This window comes from Salmo trutta, unplaced genomic scaffold (assembly GCF_901001165.1).
Source record: "Salmo trutta unplaced genomic scaffold, fSalTru1.1, whole genome shotgun sequence".
Classification (NCBI taxonomy): domain Eukaryota; kingdom Metazoa; phylum Chordata; class Actinopteri; order Salmoniformes; family Salmonidae; genus Salmo; species Salmo trutta.
The window spans coordinates 244,083-259,189 of record NW_021822706.1 but is presented as its reverse complement, the minus strand read 5'-3'; the positions used below and the strand labels follow the sequence as shown (position 1 = coordinate 259,189).

Sequence of the window (15,107 nt, the reverse complement as noted above, 5' to 3'; positions counted from 1 at the left end):
CACACACACCACACAAACACCACACAAACACCACACACACACACACACCTCACACACACACACACTTCACACACACCTCACACACACACAAACACCTCACAAACACCACACAAACACGACACACACCTCACAAACACCACACAAACACCACACACACACACACACCTCACACACACACACACACACACGTCCCTCGTCTCAACGCCTCCTCTCTAGCAGGAGACAGGTTTTAAGACAACAACAGTAGCAATTAGCCACAGCGCCAGTAGCTAGTCAGTCAGGCCTCGGTGCAGTAGAGGAGGGCGTCTCTTCATTAGGTGTGTTTTTCACCAGGCGAGGCTGAACGGACGGACTAACGGATGGGTTAATAGGTCACGGGGGGGTTAGTACCTGACCGAACTGCTCGCGTCACTGTCTCGCTCGCTACAATACACACACACATGCAGGGACACACACATAGGTGCAGGGCGACACACACATGACCGTGAGACGAGGTGAGGACGTCGTTTGATAGTAAGGGTCATCTGAACCATCCCAGTAATAAACATCAGAGACGGCTTATTGGGTTCAACCAGGGACCTCATTAATACTGACATGCTCCAGGAATTAGAGGGACAGAGAGGAGAGAGACAGAGAGAGAGAGAGAGAGAGAGAGAGAGAGAGAGAGAGAGAGAGAGAGAGAGAGAGACAGAGAGAGACAATGAGACAGAGAGAGAGAGAGAGAGAGAGAGAGAGAGAGAGAGAGAGAGAGAGAGAAAGCGAGAAAGCGAGAAAGAAAGAGAGTGTCCAGGACAGTGATTACTCAGGCAAGATACTTCGATTTTGAGATGTGCCAAGTGGAAAAACTCCAAAACATCACAAAATCTATGACTGACTGATACAGAAAATAATCAAACTGCACCACCCATGTCCAAATTAATTATTTGAAGTGTTCTGGGGAATGAAAAGGGATTCCCAAGTCTGACTCTAGAATGGATGGCTCCCCAATCTCTAAGGCATTATATACACAGGTTGAAATGTATTGTCATGAGTCTTTTCCTGGAAGCAGAACTGAGCGATTTTTATCTTAGATAGGCCAGCCGCAAAGTCAAAATTGGCTATACTGTAAACATTCATGAACAACATTGAAAACAACATTTAGTTTTTTTTTTTTTGGTCTTATTTAAGATTAGGGTTTGTCATTAGGATTATCAGTATGGTTAGGGTTAAGGTTAGAGTTCGAGTTATGTTTAAAATCAGATTGTATGACTTTGTGGCTGTGTTAGCTAGTGATCACTCTACAGAGCTTCCTCCAGAATAAGATTCATAATAACAAAACAAACACAAATGTAAACGCTAACCTACGTTTTATACTGTATTTATGTATTCACTTCTTCCCATCGAAAGGTGTTAAAACCTTCTTTTTGCTGTTTCCCCGTCCAACTCCATGGCATCTTTAGTTTCCCCCTCTGGTCCAATCACCAATCAGCTCACAGGTCAATAATTACACTGTGTACTGTAGACTAGCTCACGCTTTAAACGTGCAATATGCGGAAATCGCAATTTCCTGGTTGTCAAAATTCTAATAGTTCACCTGATTTCAGTTTATGTGACAAAACAAGCAACCCCCCCCCCCCCAAAAAAAAAGAAATCGTTGTACCATCTAAACCGCTGTGAAATATATTTTCAATAACCAAAAATATTGTATTTCCAGCTGTTTGAGGCTGGTGTACAAAACCTAAAGTTTAGTCCAAGTATGGTGAACGCTCTGGTGTGAAATGGTAACCGCAACACCATTTTTTGGTGAAACACTGGAAGAGAGGTATCTTCTCACAACGTTGAATGTTTTGGGTCTTTATACCCACCATTCATTGACTGAACATGTTTAACAAAGTGGTGAATCTTCTCTCAGGTTTGTAGTGATGAGTACCCCAATACTGCCTCGAAGTACGTCTAAGATCTGAGGGAACTCTCAAATCATCTATAAATGATTTAGCCACATGTCTAACTGTTTAAAAGTACAGTGCATTCGGAAAAAACGTGGAAAAAGTCAAAGGGTCTGAATACTTTCCAAATGCACTGTACACCTTATTTTATAGTGACAGACGTATGAACATTTACAACTGCTAAAATGATATCTTATTTTAAAGTGACATACTTATGAACATTTATAACTGCTAAAATGATATCTTATTTTAAAGTGACATACTTATGAACATTTATAACTGCTAAAATGATATCTTATTTTAAAGTGGCAATGCACAGACCATTTACAAATTAGTTACCAACATTTATAACTGCTGAAAATATATTTTTAAATGTGCAACGTGCAGAAAACGTGCCACCAGATCCTGGTTGCCTAATTTCAGTTTATGTGACAAAACAAGCAGTCATTGTGTTGAGAATCACTGAACCATCTAAACCACTGTGAAATATATTTTCCATATCCACAAATATTGTATTTTCATGTGTTGGAAGCTCAAAACCACAAAACCTAAAGTAAAAGACGCAAAAACAAAACTTAAGAACTGGAAGCATAGAAATAGCACACATAGAACAGATGTACCGCTTCTTAGACTTAGACTTCCTTTCAATGAGAATGACAGATCTATAACTCACATTTCTATGTGAATTTCCTCAGGTCTCCCAAAAAGTTACATATTGCAGCTTTCAATCAGGGCTTATAATAGACAGTACATCAAGCTCATTATATCTCCATCTTCTCCTTTCCCCTTCTCCTTTCCTCTCCTCCTTTCCCCCTCTCCTTTCCTCTCCTCCATTCCTATCCTCCTTTCCCCCGCTCTCCATTCCTGTCCTCCTTTCCTCTCCTCCTTTCCCCCTCTCTCCTTTTCCTCTCTCTCCTTCCTCTCTCTCCTTTCCCTCTCTCTCCTTTCCTCTCTCTCCTTTCCTCTCCTCCTTTCCCCCTCTCTCCTTTTCCTCTCTCTCCTTTCCTCTCCACCTTTCCCTCTCTCTCCCTTCCTCTTCTCCTTCCTCTCCTCCTTTCCCCCTCTCTCCTTTCCCTCTCTCTCCCTTCCTCTTCTCCTTCCTCTCCTCCTTTCCCCCTCTCTCCTTTCCTCTCTCTCCCTTCCTCTTCTCCTTCCTCTCCTCCTTTCCCCTCTCTCCTTTCCTCTCTCTCCCTTCCTCTCCTCCTTCCTCTCCTCCTTTCCCCCTCTCTCCTTTCCATCTCTCTCCTTTCCTCTCTCTCCTTTCCTCTCCTCCTTTCCTCTCTCTCCTTTCCTCTCTCTCCTTTCCATCTCTCTCCTTTCCTCTCCTCCTTTCCATCTCTCTCCTTTCCATCTCTCTCCTTTCCTCTCTCTCCTTTCCTCTCCATCTTTCCCCCTCTCTCCTTTCCTCTCTCTCCCTTCCTCTCCTCCTTCCTCTCCTCCTTTCCCCCTCTCTCCTTTCCATCTCTCTCCTTTCCTCTCTCTCCTTTCCTCTCCTCCTTTCCTCTCTCTCCTTTCCATCTCTCTCCTTTCCATCTCTCTCCTTTCCATCTCTCTCCTTTCTTCTCTCTCCTTTCCTCTCCTCCCTTTCCTCTCCTCCTTTCCCCCTCTCTCCTTTCCTCTCCTCCTTTCATCTCCTCCTTTCCTTTCCTCTTCTCCTGTCCTCTCTCTCCTTTCCTCTCCATCTTTCCCTCTCTCTCCATTCCTCTCTCTCCTTTCCTCTCCTCCTTTCCTTTCCTCTCTCTCCTTTCCTCTCCATCTTTCCCTCTCTTTCCTTTCTTCTCCTCCAGTAATTATGTTGTGAAGAGTGAACCATCGTCATCACTCAGACAGTTCAACCGTAACTCCAGCCGCCGTTAAACCACCCGATACGCTTCCAAATGAGGTCATCTCTCCAAACAAACACTCACTCACACACACACACACAGCCAGCCGCTCTGTTGCCATGGTTAAATACCATCAGAGGATGATGATGGTAATTATTGGTGACGGATTGACGGCAGTGTGTCAGCGGACAGACTGACGGCAGTGTGTTTCATTAGGCTGGTGGGACGCTATGGACGAAGTGGGATGTGTGTGTGTGTGTGTGTCTGTGGTAGAATGGATAGCCTGTCCTCAGACCACTGTTTGGATCATCTGCCTGATTGTATTTCAGCCTTTGATTAACCTCTACTACTGTAACTTGTTAATGATCTATCCGGCAAAGATAATGAGGAGAAACTGCCTCACACTCAACACTAAACACTGTATTTCATAATATCCATTTCCAATCCAATCCATTTCATAATATATTGTTCAAGACGATGTAATCAAATCAAATTAATTTATAAAGCCCTTACATCAGCTGATATCTCAAAGTGCTGTACAGAAACTCAGCCTAAAACCCCAAACAGCAAGTAATGCAGGTGTAGGAGCACGGTGGCTAGGAAAAACTCCCTAGAAAGGCCAGAACCTAGGAAGAAACCTAGAGAGGAACCAGGCTATGAGGGGTGGCCAGTCCTCTTCTGGCTGTGCCGGGTGGAGATTATAACAGAACATGGCCAAGATGTTCAAATGTTCATAGATGACCAGCATGGTCAAATAATAATAATCACAGTGGTTGTCGAGGGTGCAACAAGTCAGCACCTCAGGAGTAAATGTCAGTTGGCTTTTCATAGCCGATCATTCAGAGTATCTCTACCGCTCCTGCTGTCTCTAGAGAGTTGAAAACAGCAGGTCTGGGACAAGGTAGCACGTCCGGTGAACAGGTCAGGGTTCCATAGCCACAGGCAGAACAGTTGAAACTGGAGCAGCAGCACAGTCAGGTGGACTGGGGACAGCAAGGAGTCATCATGCCAGGTAGTCCTGAGGCATGGTCCTAGGGCTCAGGTCCTCCGAGAGAAAGAAAGAAAGAGAGAAAGAGAGAATTAGGGAGAGCATACTTAAATTCACACAGGACACCGGATAAGACAGGAGAAATACTCCAGATATAACAGACTGACCCTAGCCCCCCGACACATAAACTACTGCAGCATAAATACTGGAGGCTGAGACAGGAGGGGTCGGGAGACACTGTGGCCCCATCCGATGATACCCCCGTACAGGGCCAAACAGGCAGTATATAACCCCACCCACTTTGCCAAAGCACAGCCCCCACACCACTAGAGGGATATCTTCAACCACCAACTTACCATCCTGAGACAAGGCCGAGTATAGCCCACAAAAATCTCCGCCACGGCACAACCCAAGGGGGGGCGCCAACCCAGACAGGAAGACCACGTCAGTGGCTCAACCCACTCAAGTGACGCACCCCTCCCATGGACGGCATGGAAGAACACCAGTAAGCCAGTGACTCAGCCCCTGTAATAGGGTTTGAGGCAGAGAATCCCAGTGGAGAGAGGGGAACCGGCCAGGCAGAGACAGCAAGGGCGGTTTGTTGCTCCAGTGCCTTTCCGTTCACCTTCACACTCCTGGGCCAGACTACACTCAATCATAAGACCTACTGAAGATATGAGTCTTCAAAAAAGACTTACATTTTTTCCCAATTGCTAAAACACAATTTTGCAAACTAGGCTGGTTTTATCAAAATACTTAACACAATTCACAAAACCACACTCCCAAACTGCAAAATACCTCATATATCCTGCAAAATGAAGCACTGCAACCAAAACTACATATAGCATTATCACAATCAAACGTTTGCACGAAATGGCACACACTTCATTCATATTACCAGATTTTTGTCTAACCAACTACACACTGTTGGGCATAATGAAAAGCACTCTCATCTTTAGTATGCTTTGCCATAATACTAAAATAGTTCAAATTGTAGAAAATTCTTCAGATGCACAGAAATATTTGCAGATACACACACATGCTGTTGAAACATTCACACATACACACACAAGTCAGTGCAACATATGCACAGCAGATATATTTACATTGGACTGAACAAAAATATGCTCACAAAAAACAGTAAACTGAAAAAGAAAATTGCAGGAAAAATATATAGAAAAAAAAAGAGGCAAGAAAAATAATTAGGCAGCATCTTGCCGCACAGCTGGGTCTGGCCACAACGCCTCGTCCACATCACAGGCAATATCTTCCCTTGCCAGAAATCAAGGGAAGAAGCGCCTTGAGTGCCTTATCCATCCCTAAATCGCACCCACATCAATCTCAGCACATACCTCTTCCATAGCCTGCACAAGAGGCATGCGCACAAAGGGCTGCCGGTCGTATACCTTCCACCACCATGCCGAAAATAACTCTTCTATGGGGTTCAGAAATGGTGAGTATGGTGGGAGGTATTGCACGAGAAATGGTGGGTGGTCAACAAACCAGTTTTGGACTGGGGCTGCACGATGAAAGCTCACATTGTCCCATACCACAACGTACCGGGTTCTTTGATGGTCTGCATCATTCATACGCTCTGGTGGTGTGAGAATGTTGTGGAGTCTGTCCAGAAATGTGAGAATATGGGCTGTGTTGTACGGTCCAAGGTTGGCATGACGGTGGAGGACACCATGCGTATTGGAGATGGCAGCGCACATTGTGATGTTCCCACCACGTTGGCCAGGAACATCTATAATGGCTCTGTGGCCAATGACGTTTCTCCCCTTTCTTCTGGTCTTTGCTAGGTTGAACCCAGCCTCATCTATAAAGATGAACTCATGTGGGATTGCATGGGCATCCATTTCCAGTACTCCCTGAAAACAAAGGACAAAAGCAGTCAATATGGTGTTATCCAGTACACTGGGAAACAATGTTGCGTGTAGTGTACTGCAGTCAATATTGTACTTACATCCACATATGCTCGTCTGCCCTCTTTGTTTCTTTGAGAGTTTCTCTCAAACGGCACCTTACAAAGTTGTTTCATTCTGATTTGGTTTCGCTTGAGAATGCGAGCCAATGTGGACAGACTGACTCGTTGAATGTTGTTGAATATGGTGTTGTCTTGGATGATGTGGCTTTTGAATTTCTCGTAATCTGATTTCATTATTTTCCAAAACAAAGTTTACATTGGCAGCTTCCTCCTGTACCCCGGTGAACGTTTGGCCCCTTCCTCCACCATCGTTGCATCTTTCAGTCCTTTAGAAAAACAAAAAAACTAAATTATAGGGCTTGGACAATGCAGCCTAAAGATATTTCCCCCACAGTAGAGTAAATTCTACAGGAAATGTGTGCAGTTAGTGTATGACATCAGCCATTCATGACGTAACAAAAGGTGGTCACCTGTGGTCTTTTCATAGTGCTTACTTCCTGATTGAAGTGGTAACAATTAACCATTGAGGTGTTTGGCCAAAGTGACACATGTATTGGCCAATTAGCTCATGTAGTGTCATTTTGAATGGCAGTGTTTTGAAATGGCAAACATGTGACTTTATGTCAGATTGTTGTGTCTTATGCAGAGAACCGTGTGCAGTGCATTTAAAAAGTGTAATTTTGAATTGCGAAATGTGTGTAAAGCAGAAAATGTGTTTAGACTTTTGAAGACTTGAGAAGAGGTTTTGCTCTCTGTGTGTCAGTTTAAATAATTGTGCTGTGCATGTCAATTTAGTGTGTTAGCAATTGGAAAAAACTGTAAAGGTTGAGACTGAGTCTGCGTCTCTCACATGGGTAGGCAGACCATTCCATAAAAATGGAGCTTTATAGGAGAAAGCCCTGCCTCCAGACGTTTGCTTAGAAATTCTAGGGACAATTAGGAGGCCTGCGTCTTGTGACCGTAGCGTACGTGTAGGTATGTACGGCAGGACCAAATCGGAAAGATAGGTAGGAGCAAGCCCATGTAATGCTTTGTAGGTTAGCAGTAAAACCTTTAAATCAGCCCTTGCCTTAACAGGAAGCCAGTGTAGAGAGGTTAGCACTGGAGTAATATGATCAAATGTTTTGGTTCTAGTCAGGATTCTAGCAGCCGTATTTAGCACTAACTGAAGTTTATTTAGTGCTTTATCCGGGTAGCCGGAAAGTAGAGCATTGCAGTAATCCAACCTAGAAGTAACAAAGGCATGGATACATTTTTCTGCATCATTTTTGGGCAGAAAGTTTCTGATTTTTGCAATGTTACGTAGATGGAAAAAAGCTGTCCTTGAAACAGTCTTGATATGTTCTTCAAAAGAGAGATCAGGGTCCAGAGTAACGCCGAGGTCCTTCACAGTTTTATTTGAGACGACTGTACAACCATCAAGATTAACTGTCAGATCCAACAGAAGATCTCTTTGTTTCTTGGGACCTAGAACAAGCATCTCTGTTTTGTCCGAGTTGAAAAGTAGAACATTTGCAGCCATCCACTTCCTTATGTCTGAAACAGGCTTCCAGGGAGGGCAATTTTGGGGCTTCACCATGTTTCATCAAAATGTACAGCTGTGTGTCGTCCGTACAGCTGTGTGTCGACCTCAGATCAGTGTTCTGATAAGATGGAGACCTCAGATCAGTGTTCCGATAAGATGGAGACCTCAGATCAGTGTTCTGATAAGATGGAGACCTCAGATCAGTGTTCCGATAAGATGGAGACCTCAGATCAGTGTTCCGATAAGATGGAGACCTCAGATCAGTGTTCTGATAAGATGGAGACCTCAGATCAGTGTTCTGTTAAGATGGAGACCTCAGATCAGTGTTCTGATAAGATGGAGACCTCAGATCAGTGTTCCGATAAGATGGAGACCTCAGATCAGTGTTCTGATAAGATGGAGACCTCAGATCAGTGTTCCGATAAGATGGAGACCTCAGATCAGTGTTCCGATAAGATGGAGACCTCAGATCAGTGTTCCGATAAGATGGAGACCTCAGATCAGTGTTCCGATAAGATGGAGACCTCAGATCAGTGTTCCGATAAGATGGAGACCTCAGATCAGTGTTCTGATAAGATGGAGACCTCAGATCAGTGTTCCGATAAGATGGAGACCTCAGATCAGTGTTCCGATAAGATGGAGACCTCAGATCAGTGTTCCGATAAGATGGAGACCTCAGATCAGTGTTCCGATAAGATGGAGACCTCAGATCAGTGTTCTGTTATGGAGACCTCAGATCAGTGTTCCGATAAGATGGAGACCTGAGATCAGTGTTCCGATAAGATGGAGACCTGAGATCAGTGCCCTTTCTCTTCCATCCATCACAGGTTGTTAGGACACAGCTCCCTCGCGTCTATTTGATTTACAGAGAGAGAAAGAGCAGAGAGAGATAGAGAATGGAGAGAGAGGGATAGAGAGATAGTGAGAGAGAGAGAGAGAGAGGGAGAAAGAGGGGGAGGAGAGAGAGAAAATAAAAAGAGAGAGAAAGAGCGGGAGGGAGGGAGGAGAATGAAAGTTCTATAGATTCCTCTTTTCCTCTTTTCTCCACTCCTCCACACTCCCTCCCTCACTCTCTCTCTCTCTCTCTCTCTCTCTCTCTCTCTATCTCTCTCTCTCTCTCTCTCTCTCTCTCTCTCTCTCTCTCTCTCTCTCATTCTCATTCTCTCCTTCTCACTCTCTCTCTCTCTCTCTCTCTCTCTCTCTCTCTCTCTTTCATTAGTGTGTAGGTGCTGGGAGGTAGTGGTTGGTGCTGATGACTTGATTAAAGCAGCAGTGTTCTGTTCCAGTCTCTAGCCCTGTGATGAATGGGACTCCAGCTTATAAACTGACTAATTCTGATCAATAGATTGCTGAGACTGAACATTGCAAGGACAGAGAAGAAGAGCTGCTGCCTAGTCCTAACACTGTGTCAGCGAGGGAGGGTGAGATCAGAGTTGCATAGATGATTAGAACAGCTGAGCAACCTCTCTCTATAGGAGAAATATACTTCATCTCTAGAATAGAGAAACTATATCCAAGACACACACTCTCTCTCTATCTCTCTCTCTCACTATCACCAGGGGGACTCCCCTACACCCCAGGGATATCAGCTATGAGAGGCCTCATCAATGGAGCGAATCATGATTCACCTCACCCCGAGAATATATGTAACGATCGTCGTGCAGGAAGGAAGAAGTGGACCAAGGCGCAGCTGGGAGCGAACACATGTTATTTATTACAGACTGAAATAACACGGTCAAAACAGAGAATAAACGTATCGTTACTGCTCCAACAAAAAGAGACAACAACCCACAAACATCGTGGGGGGAAAAGGAACTTAAATGTGATTCCCCAATCAGAGGCAACTAGCGACAGCTGTCTCTGATTGGGAATCGACAGAACCCAACATAGAAATACGCCCCAAAGCAAGGCTATACCAAAAACATAGAAAATAAACTACAGAAATGCCACACCCTGACCAAAATAGAAGAGTTCACCTGGTCAGGGCGTGACAGTATAGAGCTGGTCTGAGGCTGATAACCCAGAGTATTGAGCTGGTCTGAGGCTGATAACCCAGAGTATTGAGCTGGTCTGAGGCTGATAACCCAGAGTATTGAGCTGGTCTGAGGCTGATAACTCAGAGTATTGAGCTGGTCTGAGGCTGATAACCCAGAGTATTGAGCTGGTCTGAGGCTGATAACCCAGAGTATTGAGCTGGTCTGAGGCTGATAACCCAGAGTATTGAGCTGGTCTGAGGCTGATAACCTAGAGTATTGAGCTGGTCTGAGGCTGATAAACCAGAGTATTGAGCTGGTCTGAGGCTGATAACCCAGAGTATTGAGCTGGTCTGAGGCTGATAACCCAGAGTATTGAGCTGGTCTGAGGCTGATAACCCAGAGTATTGAGCTGGTCTGAGGCTGATAACCCAGAGTATTGAGCTGGTCTGAGGCTGATAACCCAGAGTATTGAGCTGGTCTGAGGCTGATAACCCAGAGTATTGAGCTGGTCTGAGGCTGATAACCCAGAGTATTGAGCTGGTCTGAGGCTGATAACCCAGAGTATTGAGCTGGTCTGAGGCTGATAACCCAGAGTATTGAGCTGGTCTGAGGCTGATAACCCAGAGTATTGAGCTGGTCTGAGGCTGATAACCCAGAGTATTGAGCTGGTCTGAGGCTGATAACTCAGAGTATTGAGCTGGTCTGAGGCTGATAACCCAGAGTATTGAGCTGGTCTGAGGCTGATAACCCAGAGTATTGAGCTGGTCTGAGGCTGATAACCTAGAGTATTGAGCTGGTCTGAGGCGGATAACCCAGAGTATTGAGCTGGTCTGAGGCGGATAACCCAGAGTATTGAGCTGGTCTGAGGCTGATAACCCAGAGTATTGAGCTGGTCTGAGGCTGATAACCCAGAGTATTGAGCTGGTCTGAGGCTGATAACCCAGAGTATTGAGCTGGTCTGATGCTGATAACCCAGAGTATTGAGCTGGTCTGAGGCTGATAACCCAGAGTATTGAGCTGGTCTGAGGCTGATAACTCAGAGTATTGAGCTGGTCTGAGGCTGATAACCCAGAGTATTGAGCTGGTCTGAGGCTGATAACCCAGAGTATTGAGCTGGTCTGAGGCTGATAACCCAGAGTATTGAGCTGGTCTGAGGCTGATAACTCAGAGTATTGAGCTGGTCTGAGGCTGATAACCCAGAGTATTGAGCTGGTCTGAGGCTGATAACGCAGAGTATTGAGCTGGTCTGAGGCTAATAACCCAGAGTATTGAGCTGGTCTGAGGCGGATAACCCAGAGTATTGAGCTGGTCTGAGGCTGATAACCCAGAGTATTGAGCTGGTCTGAGGCTGATAACCCAGAGTATTGAGCTGGTCTGAGGCTGATAATCCAGAGTATAGAGCTGGTCTGAGGCTGATAACTCAGAGTATAGAGCTGGTCTGAGGCTGATAATCCAGAGTATTGAGCTGGTCTGAGGCTGATAACCCAGAGTATTGAGCTGGTCTGAGGCTGATAACTCAGAGTATAGAGCTGGTCTGAGGCTGATAACTCAGAGTATTGAGCTGGTCCGAGGCTGATAACCCAGAGTATTGAGCTGGTCTGAGGCTGATAACCCAGAGTATAGAGCTGGTCTGAGGCTGATAACCCAGAGTATTGAGCTGGTCTGAGGCTGATAACCCAGAGTATTGAGCTGGTCTGAGGCTGATAATCCAGAGTATTGAGCTGGTCTGAGGCTGATAACCTCAGCATGTAGACTACGGCTGAAATGCGGTCTAAAATTAAAACCGTCAGTGTTATTCTAGCCACAAAAGTCTCTGCAACATCCCTTTTCTCCCCAGAAACACACGCTGTCATCACATTTCTGTATTGATCATTTGTGTTATGGAGATATGACCATAGAAGTCTATAAAGGGGTTTTGATTGTGTGAGGTGACAGTATTGATGTTACTCTGTCATCGAGACAGAAAGCCAGACCACACTAAAGAGGCCTTTGTTTAATTCATTTTTTCATTTTATAAAAAAAATAAATAAATTCACTTCCTGCATCGAGGCAGACACATATCATGTGACCACGCTACACGCTACACTCTCTCCATCTCCACCCCCTCTCCCACCCACCCAATGTCTGGCTCTATCTCCAGTGTGACATGTTCGTTAATGAACAGCTCCATGTAACGGACACCTTTAGCCCTCTGCGGCTAGGCTAGCTAGCCCAGTAGTGTAGAGTACCTTAGCATAGAAAAATATAACGAAAGCTCTGTGTATTGACCTCTGTTTCTCCTTCGCCGTGAGGTGGGTGGTGTGTGTGTGTGTGTGTGTGTGTGTGTGTGTGTTGTGACTGTGAGTGAGAGTGAGAGAGTGTTAGCGGGTGAGGAGCAGGGCTTCTGGGAAGGGCCCTTCAGAGAGATGTTCTGCACCATTAGGCTGACTCTTCTGCTGTGAGGGTGAGACCAGAGAGACAGAGAGACAGAGAGGCAGGCTCCATTACAGAGAGATTGATCTGGCCGTACTAGTCCAGAAAGGGAGAGGAGACTTAGATACTGTACAGGACCAGTCCTATTCACCAGTTTGAGACATATTATCAAATCAAAATACACGTTTATTTGTCACCTACACAGGTTACAGCAGGTGTTAACGAAGCTGCAAAATGCTTACTGGCAGCTCGCTCAACCGTGCAGTTGAAATATCTAAATTAATAATAGTCAAAAATAAGAAGTAAGTAGAAGGTGCCACCCCATAGGGTAACACTTTACAATAAGATTACATTTGTAAAGAGTTAATAAAGCCATTGTAATTACGTTATTAACGTCATTTGTAATAAACCATTAATAAACGTTATCACATTGGTCAAAATAGTTCTATAACTAGTCGGTATTTGGCAAAAACGTGAGCCAATATTTACCTCCAGTAAATTAAGCATTTATAAATACACTTATACATGTAATTAAGATGAACCTTTATGCAACCTTATTTTTAATAGTTGTACATTTTTTTTATTTTCTCATTTTTTGAGTGTGATGCATTGTTGCTGTCCCAGGAACAAGAGGTACACCAGCATCAAACAGCTGCCAATACAATATTTGTGGTTTATTGAAAATATATTATATAGTGGTTTAGATGGTACTCTGATGATTCTCTACACGATGACTGCTTGTTTTGTCAGAAACTGAAATTAGGGAAAATATTAAAAATTTAGCAACCAGAAACTGGGTATATTTTCAGCAGTTATAAATGTTGGAAATTAATTTGTTAATGGTCTGTGGATTGCCACTTTAAAATAAGATATAATTTTAGCAGTTATAAGTGTTCATAGGTCTGTCACATTCAAATAAGGTATCATTTTAGCAGTTATAAATGTTCATAAGTCTGCCACTTTAAAATGCACTGTACTTTTAAAAGTTATACATGTGGCTAAATCATTTATAGATGATTTGAGAGAGTTCCCTCAGAGATTAGACGTACTTCGAGGCAGTATTGGGGTACTCATCACTACAAACATCAGAGAAGATTCACCACTTTGTTAAACATGTTCAGTCAATGAATGGTGGGTATAAAGACCAAAACATTCAACGTTGTGAGAAGATACCTCTCTCCATCCAAAGATGGTGAAACAGTTTCACACCAGAACGTTCACCATACTTGGACAATCACAGAGAAGTGGTAAGTGTGTTAATGTAATATGGTGAAGGGGTTAAAAGAAAGTGGAAACCGTCTATCCATGTATTAATGTTAAGTTATAAACATTTATAACAGTTTACACAAAGTGTAAAAAACATTAGGTGACATAGATTGACCAGGTGAATCCAGGTGAATCCAGGTGAAGGCTATGATCCCTTATTGATGTCACTTGTTAGATGAAGGGGATGAGACAGGATAAAGAAGGATGTTAATTAAGCCTTGAGACATAAATTGTGAATGTGTGCCATTCATGGGCAAGACAAAATGTTTAAGTGCCTTTGAAAGGGGTAGGGTAGTAGGTACCAGGCTCACTGGTTTGTGTGTCAAGAACTGCAAAGCTACTTGGTTTTCACGCTCAACAGTTTCCTGTGTGTATATGAGTCGGTAGTAATTTAGGCAGGTTGCCTTAGTGTTCTTGGGCACAGGGACTATGGTGGTCTGCTTGAAACATGTTGTTGTTGCGGACTCGGACAGGGAGAGGTTGAAAATGTCAGTGAAGACACTTGCCAGTTGGTAAGCGCATGCTCGCAGTACACATCCTGGTAATCCGTCTGTCCCTGCGGCCTTGTGAATGTTGACTTGTTTAAAGATCTTACTCACATCGGCTGCGGAGAGCGTGATCACACAGTTGTCTTGAACAGCTGGTGCTCTCATGCATGTTTCAGTATTATTTGCCTTGAAGCAAGTATAGAAGTAGTTTAGCTCATCTGGTAGGCTTGTGTCACTGGGCAGCTCTCGGCTGTACTTCCCTTTATAGTCTCTAAACGTTTGCAAGCTCTGCCACATCCGAAAAGTGTCGGAGCCGGTGTAGTATGATTCGATCTTAGTCCTGTATTGCCACTTTGCCTATTTGATGGTTTGTCGGAGGGCATAGCGGGATTTCTTATAAATTTCCGGGTTTAGAGTCATGCTCCTTGAAAGTGGCAGCTCTAGCATTTAGCTCAGTGCGGATGTTGCCTGTAATCCATGGCTTCTGGTTGGGGTATGTACGTACAGTCACTGTGGGGACGACGTCATCGATGCACTTATTGATGAAGCCAATGACTGATGTGGTGTACTCCTCAATGCCATAGGAAAAATCCAGGAACATATTCCAGTCTGTGCTAGCAAAACATTCCTGTAGCTTAGCATCTGCATCATCTGACCACTTTTTTATTGACCTATTGTTTATTATCTATCCTGTTGCCTAGTTACTTTACCCTACTCGTATGTACATATCTAACTCAAATACCTCGTGCCCCTGCACATGGACTCAGTGTTGGTAGC

General features: G+C 44.2%; 1 protein-coding gene across 1 annotated transcript in view; it reads right to left on the bottom strand.

The window, feature by feature from the left end:
- Positions 1-12,524: 12,524 nt before the first annotated feature.
- Positions 12,525-15,107, bottom strand: part of LOC115183925 (extracellular sulfatase Sulf-1) — a 43,260-nt gene continuing 40,677 nt past the window's right edge. Inside the window, exon 7 of the mRNA XM_029744902.1 lies at positions 12,525-12,599. Coding sequence (XP_029600762.1) covers positions 12,525-12,599 — 75 coding nt within the window. The remainder of the gene's footprint in view (positions 12,600-15,107) is intronic.